General features: G+C 37.4%; 1 protein-coding gene across 1 annotated transcript in view; it reads left to right on the top strand.

Moving 5' to 3' along the window:
* Positions 1-26,348, top strand: part of MAD1L1 (mitotic arrest deficient 1 like 1) — a 411,577-nt gene that overhangs the window by 69,642 nt on the left and 315,587 nt on the right. The window contains exon 2 of the mRNA XM_072417765.1: positions 106-250. Coding sequence (XP_072273866.1) covers positions 113-250 — 138 coding nt within the window. The 5' untranslated portion in view covers positions 106-112. The remainder of the gene's footprint in view (positions 1-105; positions 251-26,348) is intronic.

Here is a 26,348-nt window from a genome sequence, read left to right as displayed (position 1 = left end):
ACCTTTTCTTAGCTTCAAATGAACAAGTTGTCCTGTAATTGTATTGTAATTGTCTATTTGTTTGCTTGCTCTCTTTACTGATGGGCACTTTCTGCTTTGTTATAGTGCCCGCATGCTGGAAAATGCCCGACAGAAACTTCAGGATGAGCTTCTAAAATTGCAAAATAGCTTTTTAGAAGAGAAAAAGAAAAGAGAAATGCAGGATGCTCTAGTAAGGCGCCTTCAGAAGAGAGTGCTGCTGCTTAGTAAGGTAAGCTATGCCCAATGGTATTTTTCAGATGTCCGGTTATGTTTGCAATGTGAAGCTTTTGGCAAATGGAGAATTTTGGTAAAAGAATTGTTCCAGCTACATGGGGCCCTCAACAGATGCTAAATAAAGAAGAACATTGCCTGGCCTTTTTATGTCTGTGCCTTTTACAAATGCAAGCTTTCCATTTATTTATTAGAATGCATTTAGACAAAAATTGGTAGGACACATTTTTGGAAGGGTTAAAAGGATGTATCTTATAGCAGTCAGTATGTGTTTTTTTTGTTTTTTGTTTTCTTTTTTAATAACTGATTTGAAGGTTATCTGAGGGTGCTTCCAAAAATTAAAAACTAGAAATTAGAACTAGAGGAAAATTTCAGACGCTACTCACAATGTAGCCATGGTAAAGTTTTTATATATGTTTTTTTTTTATGGCTTTTTTCTCTTAGGTCATGATTTCAGAAAAAATTAAAGCATTTATAAACCCCATAACAAAAATATAATATTTTGTATCTTCGCCATCCTTAGATATGCTGAATGCATTTATTTATTTTCTTTTTTTTATCCTTGTGATCTGATCATACTGTCTCTATAGAGGTACAGCATTAATATTCTAGGACAGGACCCTTATTTCCTCTCCTTAACAATGGGAGGAGTGGTTGTGGTTCACAGAGACTACTGGAAAATGCTCAAACTAGTAAGAGTGCAGCACATTGAGACCTTAACCTAAGATAGTAATTCATCTTCCCCAGTAGCAACCCCTGTAGGGTATGTACTAGGGTTCCACTGAATCCATACGCATTACCACTTACTTTAGAGGCTGTTAAAACATAGATCACATTATTTGGTAATCTTACAGAACGGTTGGCTTTCTGGACTAAGATTATCAGACTTTATAAAATACAATGCTATAGTGCCTTAAAAGAGAACATCAGTTATTTAAAAGGATTTCTCAGAATAAAATCAATACCTATTGCAGAAACAACTCCAGCAATACTGATTGATTGCCTCTAGAGACAGTTAAAACATGGTAGGAATGAGCAGGGTTCTCCCCAGCCCCTTTTAGCTGGGCGCACCACCCGGCACTTTTCAGTAGCCACCCGGCTGTTTTTATGTGGCTACTGAAGAGTTGGGTCACAATACAGGGGATGCCACCCGCCTACAATTTCTTCCCATCCTGCTCAAAAAAATTCCTGGGTTGAGCACTAATGAGTTTTGGGCCAAAGCATTGGCTTACTATTGCATTTGGATCGGGCAACCCAGCCTAAGCTACCACCCTGCTTACCATATTTTGTTTTACCTCGTGCCACTTGCCCTGCCTGATGGAGGACCACATTTCTCTATTATTCTTGTCTGTTGCACCTACATTTTGAATAGTCATCTAATGCCTAGTTTCCCATGGAACTGCCTGTTCCATGGGAAACAGACTTGGTAATATGTTTTCTTCTTATACCACTGTGATTATTCCCCATAATGTAATGGCAGTAACAAAATACACTGACCTTTTGGTTTTCCTCAGTAGTAATCTGATGATTGATAGGATTAAATTATCTATAAATAATAACCTATAACAGTATAATATATATAATTTATTCCAAAACCTAACAAATGTACTTTACAGTCCTAATGTAATTCAGCCAGAGTATGGTTTGTGCATGTGTAACAGGCCTGTCAGTCACTCAAGGAAAGATTGTCAGTTGTGTGATAGGCTCATATGATGGGTCTCTGTATTAGATGGATATGTCTGAGAAATGTAAAGAAAACCCCATCGACCTACAATTACAGTTCTGTCATATGTGCATTCATTGTGGAGATGTGGTGTTCTGTACACTTTGCAGACAGCAGTCCTGCTACTGTTAGCTCTGAGGAGCGGTAAGTCATAATAACTTAACTTGACAAAAGCTACAGCGCCTTAAAACGTTGTCTAAAGTAACCGCAGACATCTGCTGAAGTCTGAATCAAACAACAATCTTGTAATTTCTATGGACAGTTTAAAGAATAAACACAGTGTTTAAATTGTTCCAGTAAATTATAACAATATATTAGCTCTCTTATATTTGTGGAACTATGGCCAAAAAAAAACAAAAACATCAATATGTAGGACATCATTAAAATTTAGAAATGATGGACTGTACGTTTTCTCTTTTACCCTTTCAGCAATGTTTACAAAGCACCTGTTAGTCAGTATTCCATTTCCTGTATTGGGGGATAGCCCTTGCAGGCTGTGGACAATTATGGCAGCATTTTCACCCTTAGATTAGCTTTCCGTGTATCTCACTACAGGGACTCTTAATACCCAACTCTGCTCAAGTGTATCTGGACATACAAAACTGCAATGGTTATCTAACCAGCTTTATCCACAGATAAACTATGTCTTACACACATACAGACCCCTGAGGAACCCAAAAGGCGTAACGCATCGGGTTACAAGACATTCTACTGTAAACCTAAGCTAACTGATTGCTGTATAGTTCAGCAGTCTATATCCCATGACACTACTAATGGGCTTTTGACCAAACACTTTACCTTTTTGTATACAACTCACGTTTGGAAAACAACATATGCAATATTTTTAGCCTACAAACCCCTTCTTTCTTATATTTATTTAATCTAGCTATCTAGCTGTCCATTTAATACAGCTCCGGGCTGTAGACCTGAACATATTATGGTTTTCCCCAGGAAATAAACATGGTCATTCCAATACCTATAAACTAATAAAAGGATGAGCTAAGCTATGAGGAGAGATTACCTGAACTGAATCTATTCATTCTCTCTCTCTCTCTCTCTCTCTCTCTCTCTCTCTCTCTCTCTCTCTCTCTCTCGATCGACAAATAAGGGGGGATATGATCACCCCGTATAAATGGGCCATATAGAAAACTCTCTAACCAACTATTCACTTTATGATCGTTACAAAAAACATGAGGGCACTCTTTGCATTTGGAGGAAAAGAAGTTTAAGCTCTGGATAAGGAAGGGATTCTTCACTGTTAGGTCTGTGAAAATGTGGAACTGGCTCCCTCAGGAAGTAGTTTCAGCAACTGCTATAGAGTGCTTTAGGAAAAAGCTGGATGATTTATAGAAGCACAGAATATAACTGGGGATTAGGATTCAAAGTATAGATAGAGACTGTTGATCCAGGGAACATCCGATTGCCTCATGGAATCAGAAAGGATTTTTTTTTTCCCTGTTGGAGCAAAATGCCATCCTCTGGATCAACTATGTCAATGGGGTATTATATCTGAAATATGTTTATTTAATTATTGGTTGAACTTGGTGGGCTAATGTCTTTTTTTTTTTTAACCTGATTTACTATGTAACATATCGTGGAGACAAATGTATGTGTTATGGTAATTTGCATGTACAGTGGCTGACCTATTATCTATATCTGCATATTCATGTAGAAATCAAGGACATATGGACCAAGAAGAGCTTTTAGCTTTTTTTTTATTTTTTTGGTAGTAAAATGCTTGTATAGAGAATGCAGTTCTTGAGATTGATTGAGGGGAGTTCACTCTAAATGTTCATTGACAAAGGCACTAAATAGGTGTGATTCCTTGTAGAAAAATTATATGCAGTATAACTACAAAATGACTGAAAATCTGCTAAAACACACACAGATATACATATTATATCCCCCCCCACCCCAAATTACTACTTGTTCTTGAATTTGATGAATCAAGTTCTTTAAAACTAGCTAAAATGCTTTTGTTTGGCTTGATTTTTGCAGATTCATTGTATGCAAACATTTGAGTTAAACAGAGATATGTTTGGAGCTGCCTGCTTATCGAATTGAATAGTAGAAATGTTTGTTACTTTGCCACCCTATGTCATTTTGCTGTTCCGAAACAAGCGTGGAGAAAAATAATTGAAATACAGCTGATTTACATAGCATCCCGTAGACTTTTGTATCAAATTGCACAAATATTACATTAGGGGAAAAAAAAAGTTTCTTTTGAAGACCTATGTGGCGTAGTGTAGGTTAATTATATAATCAACGGTTTTGCAGACTAGTGTCAGAATAGTGGGGGATAAATTTTGTCCTTTACATCTTCCTGTCTAATCTCTTCACCCAGTTTTGTAAGTGGGAATCTTCATAGTCTGTTTTGATTAATTTTATCAAGTGGAAGCTTTCTCCCTGCTGCTTCAAAGTATACAGTTGTACTGCTCCTCTGTGGCAGTAGAGGGAGCTGTTCCTCAAGCAGAAAATTAAATGACAGCAGTGCTTGTGTATTAAAAACCCTGCAAGTAAAAAGAGCTTGCAACCCAGAGAATCCAATCAGATTGGTTGTACGGGATCAATATGCATGGCGAATTATAGTTGTTTTTGGTTACTGTACTTGTTAGTATTTTTTTTCATTGAACCATTGTGATAGCAGCTATGGCACTAATGTTAATTTTATTTTATTTTTTAATACTCTGACACTCTTTACACCATTTTGGAATTGTGCTATATGTCTGTTAAGCATAAAAAGACAAGCAGTGTCACCTATAGCAGGAATGGGCATTTCGAGGAAATTGACTAAACTGATGTCCTGAGACATTTAATGTTGCACTGTAATGCTCATGGTTGGCTCAGTGGCTAACTTTCTGGCCTTTGCAGCCCTAGGGTCACAGGTTCAAATTTTGGCCAGGACACCATCTGCAGGGAGTTCTGCATATTCTGTGTGGGGTTCCTCTGGGCACTCCGGCTTTCTCCTACATCCCAAAAACATGTATTTCGGTTAATTGGCTTCCCCTCCAATTTGACCTTGGTCTGTGTTAATGACTATGGTAGGGACATTGGACTGTGAGCCCCTTGGAGGGACAGCTAATGACATGACTATGGACTTTGTAAAGTGCTGCTTAATATGTAAGCTCCAAAGAAATGCACGTAAATAATAATAATGCTCACACCTTATTTAATTCAGTTTGCTTTGTAACGTCTCCATTTCAGCAATTGCCCAGTGCCACACAGCCTTTGCATGGAAAGAGTTTCTTCTGTGTCCCTTTCTTTCAGCATATGCACATTGCTGACCTATTTTTGTCGTATGGGAGGACCATACTCAGATGGACAGCTGTAAGCCGCTAGTATACGTGTGCAGTAACTGGACCTGGTGGGGACATTTTGGTGCTTACCCCAAGCATTTCACTGAGCTTTACCTTTTCCATATTTTGACAGGTTTTAAGGTCTGCTGAGGTGTCATTCTCACACATGGACCCTGATGATTCATCAGTGAAAGAGCTGCATCCCCCTGCTCACTCCCTGTGCATTTAGTTATAGGTTAAATCTGCATTGAACTGGAGTTCAGGACACTAAATTATTAGTTACAATTGGAACTAGGCTTTTTTTCTTCTGCTCAGTGCAGTGTGTGTTTACACAGTGTTCTGCTCTATAACCATGTCATGTTGCTTTCAGCTTGGTTTGAAGAATCTTGAATGGTGTTGATGTGATCCTTACCTGTAAGGTTCATTGAACTCTATGTGGAGCATAGCTGGAGAGCACAAAGACACCTGGAATTAAGCATCAGGCACAGATAAATAGTACTGTTCCCACAGAGTTTAATCAACCCTACATCCCTACATCAAATAAATGGCATTCACACTGCCACAGTCTACATCTACAAAAAAATAGATGTTTTTTTCCTGGGAAATCCAAGTGCTAAGAGATTATTTTCTTAAAATCTTGGAGTTAATGTTTTTTTTTCTTTTCTGTAGGGTCTTGAGGTGGCGAATTAGGTGAACATTGATTAAAGTCGACTGATTGTTTCAAACTATTGTGTTTCTAAGGTGTCTGTGAGACAATCAATACTAATCATATAAGTGACTTGTCCTAGCCTATAGCTGCAGAGCCGCCTGCAAGACAGAGCTTAGTGATTAAACTGTTTTCTGAATGTCAGGCAGATCTCCCACCGTCTATTCATCATACGGGGGCTTATGAGTCCCACGTCTTCATTACCTGTAACTAAGGTACAATCTAGAAGTTTCCTTATCCATTAAATGATCAATATTAGGTAGCGGATTGTTATAAGCAGATCTTTTACCGTATTATGAAAGATTTTTTAATTCCTGTTGTATTTTAACAGCACAATATTACAACCTATCTGATTTATACTGTTTATACTTTAGAATTTGCAGCATCTGACTAGATAATACCACATACAGTTTGAGGTATTGACTTCATCTGAGGATATTGTGTTTTGCCAGAAATATCTTGGTAATATAAGTTGGTATTTTTTCCTAAAGTTTTAAAGCCCCTAAATATGCATAAAAGGATGGTTTAAGTGAGAAAATTTGTTTGTGCAGAAATATTGGACCAATAAAAAGATGGTTTACTAGAGGTGATATTTTGGTGTTTTTTTTCTTTGTCTAAAATAGCAGTGAATGTCTTGGAATGTGTACATATGAAGTTTTATTATATATATATTGGCAAAATCAAAAATAAAAAACAATACAGTTTCACTTTCACTCGAATTAACACAGTACAGTAGAACCCCAGTTACACAGAACTCAGATAACCGTAAAATTCAGATAACTGGCACATTTTACAGCTGTGGCATGTGTTGTGCATCCAAGAACATATACCACAACTCCGCTAGGGCTGCGGGAGCAATCAGGGGAGTGGAGCTGTCAGGACAGCAGAGCAGAGCTGATTGCTCCGCTCCGTGATAGTTAGAAAAGGGAAACCCTAATGACGGCTCAAGCATCATCAGTGTTTCCCTTTTCTCAGCCATTCAGCACTAGAGGTCTAGTGCTGACGGGCTGAGAAACCTCAGTTTCAGAGTAACCTCTGTTAACCAGAAACTACACTTATATGGAATTGGCCATTCCCCATGGTTGACGGATAACCCGAGGTTCTACTGTTTTTTGTGTCCCCTCTGAAACATAGTTGTATTACCTGTTGATCTTTCACATGAGTCGGTTATACTTCATCTTCCATTAACAGGCCAAGCTGTTCTGTAAAAAAGGGAAACCGTTTAAAAATGCTCAATCAGTCAGGTCAGTATTGCAGAAGGGACAGGAGATATCCCTTCCACCTACCTGATCACTCCGGGAAACTAAAAAAAGCTGAGCTGCACATGCTGGGAATGGATAAACTTCTTTGCACTTCTTATGTCATCCTGGCCTGACCAATGAAAATGGCTAAAGATCGTATTCAGCTAGGAGAAGAAGTAAGAAGATGGCAGTGCCCTGCAACAGAACAGGGACAGGTGAGTATTGTGGGTTTAGTTCTGCTTTAACACTGGCAGGAGTGCCTAAAGTTATTTTTTTTATTAATTTAGTTAAAAGCGTTATCCCAAATAGATAAAAAAGAAAAAAAATGCCACTGTAATTGTTTAAAAAAGTATGTATGTAGTCATCAAACCTTCCCCTATCCACAGGTGCTGTTTTCCAAAGGTTCATTCATTCTGCATTGATACAATACTGTAAATGTAGCCACCATAAAACAGAAACTGCGTTGCTGGCCATTTATTTTACTTTACTTCTTAAGTGCCTCTGTCTAAAAAAACAAAAGAAAAAAAAACATTTAAAAAACATTCATTTTTAAATATAAAGTGTAGGAACATATCCACAGCCTGCATGTCACTGCTATTATTTAAGTTTATCGCAGCAGAAAGAGTTCTATAGTTTAGATTGTGTATAACTGACTGTAAGCAGGGATTAAGGTAGCCTTGTTTTCTGAATGAAGCTGCCATGTCACTCCTCACACTTGTAATATTGTTTTTCTTCACCAGACAGAACTGTTTGTTTAAAAAAAGCAATTTTGCAGTAATAAGAAACTAAAATCGTTCTACATCATGGCTGACAGAGTTAATGGTCAATATCAACATTCAATACTTCTGATATTATAATAACTTTTTTTATAATGAAGGCTTTTTGTTTAAACGCATCTTAGAGAAAAATAGTTTTTTTCCCCCCAGGCATTTACTTGTATTGTTTTACTAATTTTCAGGAAAAACCATACATGTTACTAAAATCTGTAACTTGGTAAAAAATGGAGACAATATTTGCATTAAAGTATTTACCTAACCTGTGTGCATTTTTGAGAACTAATCAGGCACTTCCAATACAGTGAAAATGATCCGATTCAATTCGGTAAAGCGAAACGTGTCAGAAAAAGAGACTTAAGGATTCCGTTTCACAAGTTCCAAGTAACTGATCCTTTCTTCAATTGAATAGGATAATCAAGAGGGGGTTAACAATCCGAATCTTTATGTATGTATAATTTACTATGTATGTGTGTTTACACAATTTTTTGAATAATTCTTAGCCACAAAAAAAAAAAAAAAAACCTCGCTTGTGCAATTTTTCGTCTGCTTATTTGGACTCCCAAAATACATAATAATTCAGGTGGGTTTATGCCAATAAAACAGTAGTCTTCTAAAGCAAATTCTTAAGTTACCACTGCTGACCTTCACAATAAAATACTAGTATGGTACTTTGACCTTCTCACTATTACTCAGGGCGAAAACACATAATATGGACACTTTTTTAAAGACAGTGAGATAAAAACTATTAAGGCTACTGGATCACAGTGACATAGTATTAGAGTTGGTGGGAGGAATTAGCAATGATGGCCCTCATACTTTCTCAACACCTGCTAGAAGTTTTAGTAGGAAGTAAAATTGGATAGACTTTGTATGTAAACAAATTCAGCCACTGGTTTGTTTGCATCCCTATATAATTGTTTAAATACTCTCTGCAGTCTCAATTGCCCAACCCTTGCGTACGCCACTTCAGTTACTGTTACAAAACTTTAAATGTGCATTCAATTTCATTGTCTGTGATGCTTGCAAAGAGGATAATTAAAATATCACGGCTATATTAAGCAAATGAAAATTGCTATGTGAAACCATTCTGCTGCTATCATTTTGAAATACAAACTGCAAGTAGGTTTTTTTTTCTTCCTGTTTTTGAAGTATCTGAAATGCAAACATTGGAAGGAAAATGACTCCATGCTTTAGAAATCAAAGTTAATGGGATCTCCACTTGAATTGTTTCTGTAGAGAGGCATTGATCTTGGAGAGTTGGACACAAACCTTGATTACATACATATCTTCAGGCTTGGATAAATAAGTAGGACATTTCCATCAATACGTTTTTACTCCATAATGTATTGTCTGACAGAAAGAAAACACTTTTCATGTTTGCAACAATAGCGCTTAAATATTATCCTTAAGCGTGAACTGTTCAGGACTCTTTGCATTTGTGCATGTTTGGCATTATATCTTTCATATTTTTTTGTTTTAAGCCAGCCCTCATCTAGGTCTAGTCTTTGCTGTGTATTTATTCTGGTATACATCCTCAGCATCTAATGTTATTTGAAGATTGCATGGAACTATGGATGTTGTGTTGAAAAAAAGCAAACAGAAGACAAAAGATTGGTCACTAGTATGGCCTGCAGGTTCTCTACAACTGATCATTTCAATATTGCTGGCTTGCCATGTTTTGTTCTGCATGGTTTGTGTGGCAATAAGACCATTTTGGTGGTAGAGCAAGGCTGCTGCTTCTTCATTTCAGATATACACTTCAGGGTTCTCCCCAGGCCCTTTCAGCTGGGCGCACCACCCGGCACTTTTCAGCACCCACCCGGCTGTTTTTGGGTGGTTACTAAAGAGTTTGGTCACAATACAGGGGCTGCCACCCACCTACAAATTCTTCCCACCCGGCTTAAAAAAATTTCTGGGTTGAGCACTGCACTTGTTATGACTGGTACACCTATACTTAGTGAACAGTAGATATGTAGAAATATGAACCAGAGGACCAGGTCTATAGATGATCCCACAGGGGCTGATAAACAGCTGTGAGGTTTTGTGTAAGTGCATATGGAAAGCAGAGGTAAGACAAAAAGTAAATTGCAAATGGTACTGCTTAGATACTGTAAACATTTTTTTATGTTCCCTATAAAGTTGTTTAAGTTCTGGCTGATTTATTATGTGAGTTTAGGGTTCAATTGGACAGAAAAAGTTTTAAAAAAATGTTTCAGAATTGTAAGTTTTCTGCTAGGAAATACCATACTGAGGAAGCAAACATGGTGCGTATTATAAGCAAGCATCTAGTAAGAAAATCATTACTTCCATAGCAAATGGTCCTATGTTGTGAAGTTTTCATTTATTTTGTTTACCCCCTTGGCAACACAATTTAACCCAGCAACCTGTGAACAATTTTGGTGGCAAATGTCCCCGCTGTATCAGGTTAACTGATAGCGTTTGGAGTGGCACTTTGGCCTTTGTCTCTTACCTTTTGTGAGCTGACATTATTTTGTGTCATGTTTTCCAGCTCAGGTTTCTGTACGCAGGGTGGGGAAATGACCTTTTGTGAAATTATTAGTGCACTGACCTTGTCAGAGATATCAGTGCATTAACGGCGGTCTTGGCAGCCAGTGCATTGCATGTATGAGCGGCAACATCTAGAAAAGCAATTTCAGGGAATGTAATGAAATCAAAACAAAAATGCCTTTTCTGATGGGAAGATGTTTATTAAGATAGGCTTTATGTAAGTGCGCTTGAGGAGGAGAATTGTGTTTGAACTGCTTATATTTGCTTTGTAACTCCTTGAGATCAGAACAGTTTTTAAACCAGCCGGGTCACGAGCCAAGGTGACTGTGTAGTACGTAGTGATTGTCGTTCGTGTTCCCCTACTCCCACCCATACCCATTTTAGACTTTTAGCTACTTCAATTTCTAAACTACAATTCTTCATGAATGTTATGAAGTAAAGTGCCTGGAAATTTTGTGATAAGTCTATGACATCAACTCACAGCATTTACAGTTCAGGTTTGTTTTTTTCTTTGTTTTTCTTGCATGTATGGCTAGCTTCAGTATTTTTTAAGTAAGGTGACATCTGAAATAAACTTTAGCACTCTCTTCTGACTGTACTTGAGAAGTAATATTCCATAGATATGAGTAAAGGCACTTACCAATAATAGAAGTGCTCAGTAGAGGGTCCCAGTTACACCTGTATAATATTACCACATTTTCTTCCAGTAGATAACAGGAAGGAGCACAAAGGGGAAAAACCAGCTTCAGGAAGGATATGTCTTTTGATGCTGCTATATGTAAAACATCCTTTATCTGTGCCCAGGGGGACACAAGAGATGACATACTACATATTTTTGAAAAGTGCAGTCTTTTTAAATCTTAAATTAGGTCAGTTTTCCAGCTTAAAATGTTTTGCCCATATGCATCATGTATTTATATTTATTGTAAATTACCTTCTTTCCCCTGACTATAGTTTACTTTCATACCTTTTATTGTCTTTTCCAAATTGCTCTCCCTTGTTAAATTTCCAGACCCCATATTTTATTGCACCTTCCGTATGTTGGAACTTCCCGCACACTTACTGTTCTGGACCGATAGGCATCCGGAGGCAGCATTTTGGGACCTCCTAAAAAGATCCTGCCTAGAACAGCGTCAGAACAGATTGCTGCATGGATTTGCAAAGGATTAAAGTTAATTAAAGAGCCGTTCTTTGCTTTCATTTGCCACTATCTGTCAGCTATTTACATGCTAATGTTAGGCCTGCCAGGAAGAATAGGAGAGGTGTCAGCAATGGGCAAATTATCATACCAGGAGACAGCAGAAAATAATGAGATGAGCAATTTATTTAGGAATAGAAAAGCCTCAATTGAAAGTCAGTTTCTCTGTCTTGTGTGTATTTTTGTTGTATGTGATCCAAGTGAGAATAATTCACTCCATTAAGGCTGCATAATAAATTATGCAGTGTAATACATTATAAACATCAACAGTAGAGCTGAGCTTAGACATGCTTTTTAAAGGGAAATGATTATGCATTTTGTAAGCATTTCCTTTGTTTTTTTCATTTGTCATAACCTCTTACGCTACCACAGGTGTTATAGCTTAAAGTAATGCTCTCCGTTTTCAAGAAACTAGTTCTTTTAGGTGATTTATATTGTTTGCATGTATTTTAACAACTTGCAAGAATATAAGCACCATATCAAGTTAAGTTAGAAGTTTTCCCTTTATTATTACCACAGTTTTAGCACTGTGAGAGGAAAAGCTGAATTCTTGCCATTCCTTTAGGCATGCCGGAAAGCTAAAAAATAATAAGAAACTATCTCGCCTGAATAGGAGCTTCTTACTCAAGGGATGATTGTTATTCAACATCAAGCTCTGTAAAGACTTCCAAGGAAAAGCAATGAGCTGGACATACAATCTGGAAGTTAGCTGTACAAGAGTGTTGTGCAGAAAAGCTTATAGAATGCCCCAATTATGCCAAATTTGCACAGAAACTAATTGAACTATAAGAATATTCATAAATAGAAAACATTTAACAAATTCACCCCAAGGTTAGACTGTTTAATGCTAAGAGAAATTGCAAAAAACATGAACTCCATCTTAGACTTTACAGCCCCATTTAGTATAATAAATGTTAAAATTCATCACACAGTACAGTTAAAATAAAGACTTAACAATTAAGTCTTGTTTAGAAGGGTAGTCAGAAGATTACTTCTTTCTAAAGAGGACATAGCAGCATGGCTTAGGTTTGGAAATCTGCATCTGAACAAAGCACAAGGCTTTTGGAACAGTGGTGAAGGGGTATTGATTTGAGCTAGTTTTACAGCCACGCCAAATGGACACCTTGTATTGATCGTGCCTGATTTATTAAACCTCCTCAAGACTGGAGAAGATAGACTGTCATGGGTAAACCTGAGTGATCCAACAAACCTGTTATTGGATTATTATTATTAAACAGGATCTATATAGTGCTAACCTATTACGCAGCGCTGTATAATAAATAGGGGTTGCAAATGACAGACAGATCCAGACCAGTGACATGAAAATCTTTCATTTATATTTGCTATCATTGAAGGGGTAGAATCGTTGAGGAATGTGAAGCATAACACTTAATTTTTATTTTTATCTCAAAGCTACACTTATCCTTTATGCACTGTCAACTGTTCCAAATAATCCCTTCCTCACATGCTGTAAAACTGGATAGGTTGGGGGAAAAGTTGATTTTACTTTTTGTGCTATTCATATATGTGATGGACAATGTAAAAAATTGTTTAGGGAATATTATGCCAAATGTTTGAAATAGCTCAGGTTCTGCCAGTTTATTGTCCAACATTCTTTACTGATTTAACAATGTCTAGGATATAACCAGAATCTAGACATCAAAAGAGCCAGAAATCAGAGTGGACAAAATCAAAAACTTTTTTTTAAATATTTATTAAAATTATTACCATGGATAAATGCCTGACAGACTGAGTGTAAGTCTCTGAGTAAAATAAAAAATGTCTAAATACCTTTCTGATGAAGGATGCCATTGATCCACAAGAGATTTGATCAGACATGAATCATCTGTTGCATTGAACATTCAATACTGCCCTGGAGTGCGAAGTTTGCAAGTTGGATAGCAACAGACCGAGACTCATCATAAAGCAGAATTACACTTGGAAATCCAAGCATTTCCTGATAGAAACAAGTCTTTGGTAGAAGACTGCCTGCATTCTGGTGCCACAGGAGCTGCATCATCCAGCCAATCAAAATGGCTGTAGATCCTGAACCGGAAAAGGCACTGGGTGAATATGTCGGCGCCATTAAGGGAGTGAGGTATCATGAGCTTACTTTAACCTTAACAAGAAAAGTTAGGGTAGGACTAAGAAAATAGTTACTTTTGGTAGGCTTCTTTAAGGTGAAATGCCAAGAAAACCAACAGGGAAATGTTTTACTATCCAAAAGACTCCTGTTTTGGTCCATTCTAAATTATATTTATACAATAGTTGCATAGCACTGACCTGATTTTTCTGCAGCAGTTCAATAACTTTTAGAGGTCTCCTCCTCACCTAATAATTGGTTAGTGAAAGAAGAAGCCATACACTAATGATCATATCTTTCTGACATTCTACTCTCTCTAGCCATCACCATGCTCCTTGTACTGCAGTTGATTTGCTAATTTCTTTCCACTTCTACATGGCTTTCAACTAAAAATATACATTTAGGGACATATCAATAGGCAAAGAACAGAATTATATATATATATATATATATATATATATATATATATAAATATATTTGGAGTTTTACATAAATACTTGTTTACGTGTTTTTGCTGAGTGATCAGTAAAATTGTCATGTTTTCAAAGGACTACAGATGCCTATATTACGGACACTACCTGGTGGGTCAGATATTTTGTCCCCTATTGTGCTCTGGATTTTCCTGTTTGTATTTCAATATTTTTATTAAGATTTTTGGGACAACAAGAAGAAAAGTAACACGAATAAGACATAATCAAAAACCAAATAAGTCCAAAGTATGAGCAGGTAAAACATCATCTAAAATAGAGCTATATAGGCAACATTCGCTATAAATAGAACCTGATATCAGGCCCTACCTGGAGTGATATCCATAACATTTTATATCGTAGAAAATAGGGTTTGTTATTCCAAGCAAGGTCATAAGCATGAATTATACACCGATGAACATTGCCACTTTACTTCCCATACCTGGACCATAACTCTAAACATATAACATACAAGGAGGAGGACACAAAAGGGCAGAAGGGGAGGGACACTAAGAGAACAAGAGAAACACATCAGGAAAGGGGGAGGGGGGGTAGAGGAAGTACAAGAGCAAAATATTTAAGTCCCATGTTCCAGGATAGTTTCCCCAAAAACAAGAGCTATAGGTTATTAAAGGAGATCCAGGGCTCCCAGATATCCTCAAATTTGTCAAGAGAATTCTTTAATGTGTGTGTAAGTCTATCATTCACCATGATCCAATTCAACTTGGATATTATGGGGTCCATGGGAATCGTGGGGGACTTCATGCTTTAGCTAATGCAATTTTACTTGCTACTAGTATCAATCTAATCAATTTCTGGAGGGGTTTCGGTTGAATGGTATCAAATTTGTTAAACAGGGCGGCTTCCACCGAGCTGTTAATCTCCTGCTTTACTATTCTTGAGATTAATGTAAATACATTCTCCCAAAACTTCTTGGCCACCGGACAAGTCCACCAGATATGTGTCATGGATCCCCTGTCCCCACATCCTCTGAAACATAAAGGAGAGGCTGAAGGAAACATCTTTGCTAGTTTAGTCGGTGTAAGATACCACCTAAGGGCTACTTTGTAGTTTGCCTCCACCACTGCAGCGTTGAGAGATATTTTGGAGAGAGCATAGATCCTATCCTGCCATTCCTCCAAATCCCAAGTGATACCCAATTCTCTCTCCCATTCCCTCATATATCTCAGTTTTTTACTTTGGTTAATTAAGACCGAGTAGATAACAGAGATTTGTCCTTTTGTAGTAGCTATAGAGGAGCAAGTACTTTCGAACGGCGAGGAGCGCATGGGTCTTGGAGCATCTCTAATTGTCCGATTAATAAAGGACTGCAGTTGGCGATAGTGAAAATATTCTGAGGCAGGGATGTCAAATTGGGTGGACAGGTGTTCCCATGTAAATACTGCCGGAACATCTATCAAGTCTCTAATTCGTCTAAAACCTTTAGAGATCCACCACTGGAAGTTCGCCTGGCTCAGACCCGGCGGAAAATCCGGATTATTCCATAGGGGAGTCAAAGGCTTATGAGTAGAGGCAAGCTTTGAGTGGGGACTGAATTTGTCCCATACCCGGATAGAATGAGAGAGAGCTGGGCAGTTCACATGCCCTCTATTGTTTTTTTTCCGCCACATGAGCGAATCTATGGCTCCCAAAAAACTATCTTGGTTCTCCAATTCAACCCATTGGGGCTTCGCGCCCTGCAGGGAACTTAATGAAAACTGTGCCACTTGTGCTGCTACATAGTAATATTTCAGGTGTGGGACTCCTAAACCTCCCATGCGTTTGGGAGCTAGCAGTGTATCTTTATGAAACCTGGCTTTCTTCCCTGCCCATATAAATTGTAATAATCTAGATTGGAGAAGTATAATCTCTATCATAGGTACCGGGACCGGGAGCGTACGAAATAAGTTGAGCAGTCTGGGAAGTAAATTCATTTTAACAGCCGCAATCCGTCCCAGCCACGACGGGGGGGACAAAGACCACCTCTGGATGTCTGCATACACTTTCTTAAGCAGCGGACCATAATTACATCTATAAAGGCTATTGTATGTAGGGGTCAACTGGATACCCAGATATTGAATGGAGTCTTTATGCCAAATAAAATCAAAATTCCCTTGGATCGCCGACAACATTTCAGTGGGGAGATTTATATTAAGAGCCTGAGATTTGGATTTATTAACCGTCAGGCCAGAACTTAACGCAAATTCATCTAGAATTCTCATCAAGTTAGGCAGGGTTGTAATTGGAGAAGTAATGAACATAAGAATATCGTCAGCAAAGAGTGCACATTTGTGTTCAGTTTGGCCACACTTAATACCCTGAATATTAGCATCTGCACGTAGGGCTATCGCCAACGGTTCAATTGGATTTTCCTGTTTGAAGCAGTATCAGTTCAAGACACAGAAAAAGCAGAAAGTACCATGGAGTCCAGTTGGACATAGTATCCAGTACACCTGGAATTGTCCGATACCAGCGACATCTGTACCTATTTGCAAGAATGCAAAGATTTGATTGCTGAAATGAGAAATATTAATTATTTCCTTTTACAAGGTGCAGATGAGTAAATGTAATGCATCTAGCAATTGTTTAACTATGCTACATCTGCTTGAGTAATGTTGAAACAGTATGCAAGCTCACAGAATGAAAATAGGCAGCAAACATGGTGTATCGGTCTTTTCAAACATTTTGATAAATCAAGTACAGCATCCAGTGTTTTCAGTATGGTATTTTGATAATCATTAGCTTTCTGACAAACTGTAGTTGTTGCTGGTAGACTGTAAAGTATAACTAGATAATTGCTGTTAACCATTAAGTAGAATGTTAGCATAGAATAAAAAGAAGAATACCTTTGCCTGCAGTATGACAAATTCAGGATGTGACCAGCACTGAAATCCAGGAAACGTTTCAGAATGTCATATTGTCAGGGTGAGAGCAGGTTATATTAATAACACAAAGGTAATTAATTTCCCTTGTTCTTGTCACAGCAAATCTCTTCCAGTGATTCCTACTCTATGCAGAAAGATACCTTATTGGAGAAATATATATATATACAGTGGTACCTTGGTATAAGTCCTTAATCCGTTCCAGATCCTTGGACTTATACCAAACAAATTTTTCCTATAAGAAATAAAAGGAAAATGATTAATCCGTTACCATGAAAAAAATCCTTTTGTTATTGGCATATTATACATTGATGGGGCTGTATAAAATAACCTAAACACTGCCTAATACTAAAATACATAACTACAAAAGCACTTAGATAAAATAAATGAAAATATAACTACAGTTACCTTGCCTTCGAGTGCCTACTAGGATTGTGCTGAGAAGGGAGTAGGAGATGTTCTGTAATTCACAGAGAGTTATAGCGCGGGTTGTTCACTGAATGGTAACAACTGGCCTACTGACGCTCATGTTTGTGGCCTTGTCTCGAGAAAGGTAAATAAGGGTAGCCTGCGGTGTTATGACTCATTTTGACCCATACAAGTTCTAGCAAAAAGGTTGTATACCAAGCAAAAATTTTCCGTGTCCAAACAAGACTTATACCAAGTTGGACTTATTCCAAAGCGGACTTATACTGAGGTACCACTGTGTGTGTGTATATTTATATATCAAAATGCAAATATATATAATAATATATAATAATAATAATAATATATATATATATATATATATATATATATATATATATATATATATATATATATATATAACGTTTGTATCCCTAAAATTAGTAAATCCTTCTTTTATGTTTGTTGTGGTGAGCGAATTCATGTTGTCACTTCATTACTCACATGATCTAGAGTTTGAGAAAGGTTACTCTGCACTCTATCCTAGCAACCTAAAGGCCCTAGAGGGTGCTTGGTGACCTTGAAAAGCTGCGTGACTTTAGTTTACAGGTAGTAAGATGCAGACAGTTTCCCGAAGGTGCTGCTACCCTAGTGTGAACTGCACGACAGTTCATAGCTTGTCCTTAGAAGTATATATGTGATTCTTTTATGAAGGTTTTAACATACCTGGTAATCTGATGTAATAGGCAGAAAAAAAGGCAATATAACAAATGTTAGGTTGTATTGTTTAGTTTTATGTTTGTACATTTTGTTCTGTATTTAACAACTGCAAAAAGCAGTGTTGTGTCATAACTCACTTTTTTGTATCTACGGTTTTAGGTTCTTTTTCTTTAACTGTTACGTTTTTTTTTTTTTTTTTATGTTGAATAGAAAAAAAAATCTCTGGGAGCTAATAGTCTGTAGTATAATTATTTTAAAACGGCTTAGGACGTTTGATTTAATTTATTTTTCTATAAGAACAGATTTCATTGATTCTGGTGTTTTATGTTGTATACATATGTCCTGCTTCTTTTCTAAGACTGGGAGCTGCTGTACTTAGTATGAAAAACTTTTGTTTCCCACAATTGTAAATCAGTTAAAAACTTTCAGAGCAGGTCTCAATATAAATTGGTGGCTAAAGGCTAATTCCATGAGTTCTAAGTGAGGACTTACTGATCTGTTTGGACTAGAAGCTTTTTTTATATGCAGATCACCCACAATGACAGGATGGTGTTTGTGGGGGGAAAAAGGCAAGAAACAGAAGAACAGTGAAAAGGAAAAAGTACATTATATATTTAGCAGTAATTTAATGAACAAATGCACATAGAAATGTCTTCAATGGAGATGTGAGTAAAGTAAATTTAGACTTTTCGCTCAAAGCATTGAACGTGGACAGACTATTTTTTTTCTTCCACTCTACACATTTCTACTACATTTGCCTGGCAGTCTTTTATCTTTGTCTTCTCTTTATTCTTTTACAGCACACAGTTCTTTTTTCTTCCCGCAGTCCGTTTCCACAGGTTCACTTATTACCTTCAACAAAGTTCTTTTCAACTTTAGAAGCAGTGCTCAATTGTGGTGTGTCCTCTGAGCTGCCCTTCTGATTGTCATATGTTGGGGGGGTAATGGACCTGCTGAGGGGGAAGCTGCCTTGTCAAGCCTTAATTGTAGTAGTGTTGGATCCAATTTCTTGCTGTTGATACTTATCAGGATTCTGTAGCATATAATGGTAGGTGTGCTGGACAGCCTGTCAGACGTTTCCATCCATCAGCCGAATATGACAGTGTGTTTTGTGGGAACGATGTGAAATGTGCTGAGCACTGCCTGATTGAATTCCATCACCTTTTTCAGTAGCGTGTAGGAGCTGAAAATGGAACCTCAAAACTCTCCCAACAACTGCATGTTGTATGCTCTGCGCTGACCTGGTGACTTTCTCTTACTGATAGATTCAGAATGACACCCTGCAGCTTCCTTGCCAGCATTCTGTAATTAATGATATCGTTCTTATGTTATCTTCTCTCCTGCCTATTGAAGCGGGTCACCAGCAATTCATCTTTGTTATACTTCAACATATTTCACTATGCCAAGAAAGGTTCATCCTGTGTTGCCAACAGAGGGATTTTTAATTTAAACCTAAAATAAACTAAATTTTTTAAGCAAAATATGTAGCCAGAGCTAGTAGTTTAAAGAGGAACTGTACTGTGGAACTTTTAATCCGTAAAGGCATACATAAGGCCAACTATTAGTGACGTGTATTGACTGTCACAACGTTTGTCAGGTAGCTGTGACTGATGGACTGTTGGACACCGGGGAACTGAGGGGGATATTTTTGGAAGGTGGTGCCCCAATTTGAATGTAGCTCCTAATGTCAGTCCCAGTCGAATCACAAGCATCTCTTTACCAAAGAAATATCCACTCTAGGTTAGGAGAATTTTGTTCTTGTTATCTTGAATGAAAATCTAATTGATAACGTTCATTTTGCTGGAAAGTATGTGTACATTTTCATGGTATATGTTATATGTGTGTGACCTAATGATTAAAATACATACATACTTTCTAATTTAATGCGTGTGTTCTCAGAATTTTGATTGCTTAGTATAGAATGAATGAGAATATAAATAAATGTAAATTTTACTGATAAGTAGAGATATTTTTCTTGAATAAATCCTATGTATATTCTACCTAAATAAGTGGAACAGAACCCTCTCCCCATTAAACACATTTCCTGCAGTGCCAAATACTAAGTGCACCTGTGCTTGGTTTTTATTTACTTCCTCTTTGATGCTTCTCAAAAATCTGTTGAGTCCAACATGTCCAACTAATATAGCTTCCTATGTTGGGGTGGCAACCATGCATCACTGTTCCTTAGTTCAGAGCAGAGTTGCCACTCTCATGTAGGAGTGTGACTATCAGTATTGTCACAGTTGTTTCATAGTCTTGGTACCTGGCCGCTCCTAGTCCTGCTAACTGCTTTCCGGATTGGCAGCACTTCATCTGCTCCTGCTTCACACTGAAAGGTTTGTGCATGATAAAGTAACTAGGTTAGGTAATTGTTTAGATTGTCATACAGTAGACTATAGTTCTAAGTTTAACCGAGAATGCTGCAAGGAATCGTGCTGTGATAAAGATCAATAGAAGTGTTAAAACGATTTTAATTTTTTGATTTTTAAATTTCTGATACGATTTTAATTTTCACTGTCCTACAGTGAAAATACTAACTTGTTGAGGAAGTTACTTACAAGCAAGTTTCAATCAAGTTTTCTTCAATATTGAAAATTGAAGGAATATATGTACCATGCGGATAATGTTCTTGGCAGTTTGAAGGGCAGTGCGTCTTGATGCTAGAGTTCTCAAAAAATGTTTAGACCCGAGACCATGCATGGCCTCCCTTTGACTGGATGAGAAGAAGAAAAAAATTAAAAGCTAAACTCTGACATTTAATTGGCTGAAACACTGTGTATCAGAGACAAATAGGGAAGGTTAGAGTTTGTTTTATAGTTAATTTCAGTAATACCATGCCTGAGTTGGCAGAACTATCATTTTGATAAATATTAGGCATTTTAACATCACAATGGGGCATTGAGTAAAACATATATGAAAAGATTTGTTTTTGTTTTCATTAGCTACTTTTATAGTTATTGTTAGAAACAACTGAAATGGGGTTGCCATGGGCAACCCATTACTTTTTTTCCCCCCCCAATAATGGTATAGGGCTGATAGTGGTGTCTGAGTAAGGATATTTTCCAGTATTCAGGCAAGATTAGTCTATCATACATAGACATTTTCTTCCCTTATGTTTTCCCACGTTAATCGTGTTTTAATGAGATGTTCAGTATTGCTATGCTTGCCAGTGTAGTAAATTATCTGTTTAAATTGTGATTTTTAAATTAATAGAATTAAGTAAATGTACTGGTTGCTCATCATTTTAAATTGGATGTTTTTCATCTGTGACGAGACTATCTAAGAAGATTTGTGTTTTCTTGTTGGACTGATTGGGGGGAACAAAATAAATAATTACATCATCTATGGATTTTTTTCATGACTGGCTGAATACTATAGTGCCCAGCACAGTTAATTCTTTTGTCCTTAGTAACCCGCAAGATTGAAATAACCTGCAAGACTGAACAAATATTAAGTAGGAATGCCTGCATTTCCCTTTATATTTTCTTTTAGTTTGTATCAGGAGATCTCTGCAGTTTTGTGAATGGTTTCCTTTGCCTATTCTGCTGTCAGAAAAAATGCAGATCTATCGTACAGAATGGTATCTTAACTTTGGATTTCTCAAAAGAATTTTTGATCATTTGGGACATCAACTTGAAAGGTTTTAATGGTGAATGTCAAAGCTTTGTACTTTTTGTGAAAGGCCTTAAAACAAAATAAATCAAAATCAGGGAGCATTGGTAGAATGTACATAATCTACAGCCTTTTTTTTTTTTTATTTTTACCTTTTTCCATGTGGGAACCCTTGAAAAAACTTTCGGGTCTTCAGGGAACCCCTTTTATAATTACTATATCCACAGTTCTCAGTACATTAGTGCGGTGGTCAGTGGGAAGAATGTCTCAATGTCTCTTACATTGGTGGCTAGTGGATAGAAATGTCACCTTAACAGATGGCTAGATAGATGATGACTTGGTGTCGCCTAAACTTACCTGAGAGCCACAAATTGCTCATTGCTCAAAGAACCCTTTGCAACCTTTGGAGGATCCCTGATTGACAGACACTGGTCTTTAAATTCCTACATATTCCCTTATTGTCAGTAACAGATGTCACAAGATCAAACCTTGTGGGCCACATAGAAGTGAACATTGTTCATCCACCATAGTTTTATTGATTGCTAGTTTTCTCCATCGAATATAGGTAGTCCCCGGGTTGCATACGAGATAGGGACTATGGGTTTGTTCTTAAGTTGAATTTGTATGCATGTCAGAACAGGTACATTATTTTAATAAGTGTAATTAGGACAGATGTTTGTCTCAACAAATTTGTAGGCTTTGAGGTGTCAGTTATTGTATAAAATCCTCACTGTGAGTTAATCACAAAAAAAAACTTTATGGAGCCTAGACATTTAATAACTTCTGGAGCAAGCTGGACTTTGATATGCAAAAAGAAACAACTGCAGAGTTTGTCTTGGTCATTAAAGAGTTGCAAGAGGCTGCAGAAAGAGCCTAGTCCTTAAGATCACCCACAACCTCAGCTGTGTTTTAGCAAAAGATTTCTTCTGCAAGTCCTGCAAACCGCCACCCTCCCCCATCAAGCCTCCGCTCTTCACACGAGGGAGCAGGGAAGTCCTGTTAATATCTAGGAGTCGTCTGTATGTCAAATGTACTAACCCGGGGAGCACCTGTATGTGGTTAAAGTAGACCTCAACTGAGAAAAAAAAAAAAAAAACAGAAAAGAATTGTTTGCTGGGGCCTTTTCACATTTCTCCGGTCTTTTGAGGTGCATGCAATGCAATCACCCTAACACAGAATGATTTAAAATTGCAAAAATGAATGGGATTACATTGACCCAACACATATGACACATATGACGTTCATTGCGGCAGCACAGTTCTCTAAACAGGCCCTTAAACTCATTGCTGTATATGTAATAGATCTTTTTAATAAAATTTCCCTGGAGCAATGAGATATTAAAGTTGGTTTATTCCGTATTGCTTACGAGGTTTAAGAACAACATGAATATTTGTCTGTCCCAAAGAGCTTGTAATCTGACTGCTGTGATATTTATATCTCATAATGTCTGCTTTCTCTATGGAAATAATTGTTAAATCTGTAGCTGGCTGTAATCGGTGGACAGGCCAGCCAGACTTTTCTCCGTCTTTAAATGATGGTTTTATTTTGCCTTTTATTGCCATGGTTTTAGGTAATGAAGGCGTTTTCACCCATCGCCGCATTTTAATTTTTAATAAACTTTGTAGCAAGCAGGATTTAAACCTTATCTCACAGGACAGATTTCAAGCGGTGCCATGGTGAACTGATTTAGAAGAATGCTAGGACGAGCGGTTGGAAATGGGGTATTTCTGCTTGACTTGCTGCAGAGTTTGGAAGAACTTGTCACCATAACAGTGGTTATTTGAGTATGGAATTAGCTCTTGCATTTTCACATTATGTGTGTAGCCTAGTCCAGGATCTGTACCTTTCTGGGTAAACAGCTTTCTGAATATTCCACAGAAAGTTTTGTCTTCTCTTTATCACATGTAAATTGTATATTAGCACATAAATTATTTATGACATTTAAAAGGGGACCTTAGAATATCAGTATGGACCAATTAACCTAAAAATAATACATTTAAACATTGTACATTTTTGCTGGGGGGTGCAATGCTGCACAAGTTGTTTAAGTAGAAATATGCAGATGATAAAAAATTTCTCAATCTGGATTCTGTCCAACTGATCCCAAATCTCAAGCAGATAACCTATTACATTAACAAAAAAATGGAAAATGCAAATCGTAAATACTTTAACTGCAGCGGAAAATGTATCCTATTGACAATTATTTGTCATAATAAATGTGCTGCCCCCCCCGTTACTGTGCAACATATTCATTATTATGCCATAGAATACATTGTGTATATATATATATATATATATATTGTGTGTGTGTGTGTGTGTGTGTGTGTGTGAGATATATTATGGTCTGTTGCCTGGGGATTAATATCATAATCCAGGGACGTGATGGGTTTGTAATCCTAGTGACCACTATACTCTTTGATACAAGGTGTGTAGCCCCTGGGGTCACCACACCAGAGGTAGGCTGGTGGGTCGATCTCGGTCATGAAACACACCTCAGGCAAGTGGGCTTCAATATTCAGCGGGTGGGGACTATGTCAGTGGCTATTGTGAAAAACACTGAGTGTGTATAACAGAGAGGCTCTCTATTGCCTTTTAGACATCCGGTCCTCATAGGTTTGTGAGGTAGATTCTAATACCAGTGAATACAAACATTGTGTAAAAGCAAAGTGAAAGCTATAATATCTGTTTTATGGGCTGTAGATGCTTGCACACTATACTACAGCACATTTACTCTCATCTCATGATTCAGCTAATCCAATCAGGTGCGACCATGTGATACCTAAATATGTAGAACAGTGGATAGCATTCAGATATCACTACAGGATACACTATACATAACCGTACAAAGCATGTTATCTACATAAGGGGGCAGATGGTCATCAACTATACAAATATATTTACTGAAAGGTTCCTATAACTCCCTGATCCAAAAGTAATACTTGTGGTATACACTAATCAACATGATTTCTTTGAGAATGTTTTTTCATATTTGGCTTTAAGGACAATAAATGTACATCTCTGTAAAGGTGAAGAGTGACACTTTTGCTGAAGCAATGAACTGGGTCTAGTGCCATGTATGGTTCTGATTCTCAAAAACTGTCTAATCACTAAGGTTCATGTCCATATACTGGTCTCCGTTTGTTATGTCAGAAGGTAGAATAACCAAATTCTATTTCATTTACTGTAGAGAACCTTTGTTTTTGGGCTCTACCTTTCCCAAATGTCACTCATTGACCAAATTTACGTAATGTTTGTGGTCCCAATTTACATACATTGGGTTTAATATCTGTGGTTGTACTGTTTATTTCTAGCAAATCTCTGAAGTGGCTAAGTATATATTCATTAAACATGCAAACAAGTATTAGTGAAAATATTAGGAAAAGATTGTCAGAACAAGAGACAAATGTTATCCTGCTACACCACTAATCAGCTTCATTATTTGAAACATGTTAGTAACTTTTTATAACTAATTATCCATAACACCAGAATTGGCAGGAAAAATGGGATACAGTGGTTGTCTTTATAAACCGTACAAGGGATAGATAAGGTGGTTCCCCTCCTCCCTACATGTAACAAGACTTTCTCTTCATCGGCAGCAGGTAATTACTACAAAGAGATTTCAGTGCATGTCAAGTGCTCTAGAGAGGTTTATTCTGTCACTGGTTGTTTTCCTTCCCCTCGGAGGATAACAAAGCATGTTATCCAAGGAAGGCAGAAGGGCCGCTGGTGTTGTCATACATAGGCAAGAATACGGACTTGATTTGTTTCTTAAACTCCTTTGCTGTTCGGAGATTCATCCTCTGGTGTCTCTCATTCATGTTGGTTTCAAATGCAATCCCGCAGGGCAGTCCGGTCACTCTGGGGGTGTCCGGCATCGGGTCCTGCCTCGTCTCGGCATCTGTCCTGGAGCCCGAACTCCAGGCGCTGCCATCTTCGTCTTCTCTTCTGGGTTCTTCATCCTACGTCATCTGACCCAGGCGCGAGATCTTTGAGCAAAAAGGCTCCTTCTGCACATGTCTGAGCATCTCAGACATGTGCCCCAGAGCTCTAGGCAATTAGCCTATTTTTTTTTTTTTTAAAAGGGCGTCGCACCAAAAAAAAAAAAAAAAAAAAAAAAGAATTTTTACCTTACATTACAGGGTTTTCTACCCTTTTATGTAAAGTGAAAATTTTGATTTTAGGTACTCTTTAAGACTCCAGGTGAAATAATAAAAAAGTAATCATTGCTGATAAGACGATTTTGGAAATAAAAAAGGTACTAATGTGGGTTTACCTGTAAATAAATTATTATTGTGATTTGGGCCTAGGGACAGATATTTTATTTATTAAATTGCTTCTCTCAGCCATTATTGTGGTAGAATCACAGATCAACAATGGTTCCAACCTGTTGTGGAATTCAGAGTTACATCCCCACAACATAAATACCACAACAACAGAATCATAAAGCTAGGACTCGTAAGGCATCTGAATCAATTCATC

This window comes from Pyxicephalus adspersus, chromosome 7 (genome assembly GCF_032062135.1).
Source record: "Pyxicephalus adspersus chromosome 7, UCB_Pads_2.0, whole genome shotgun sequence".
Taxonomy (NCBI): domain Eukaryota; kingdom Metazoa; phylum Chordata; class Amphibia; order Anura; family Pyxicephalidae; genus Pyxicephalus; species Pyxicephalus adspersus.
This window is presented reverse-complemented; position numbering and strand designations above follow the sequence as displayed.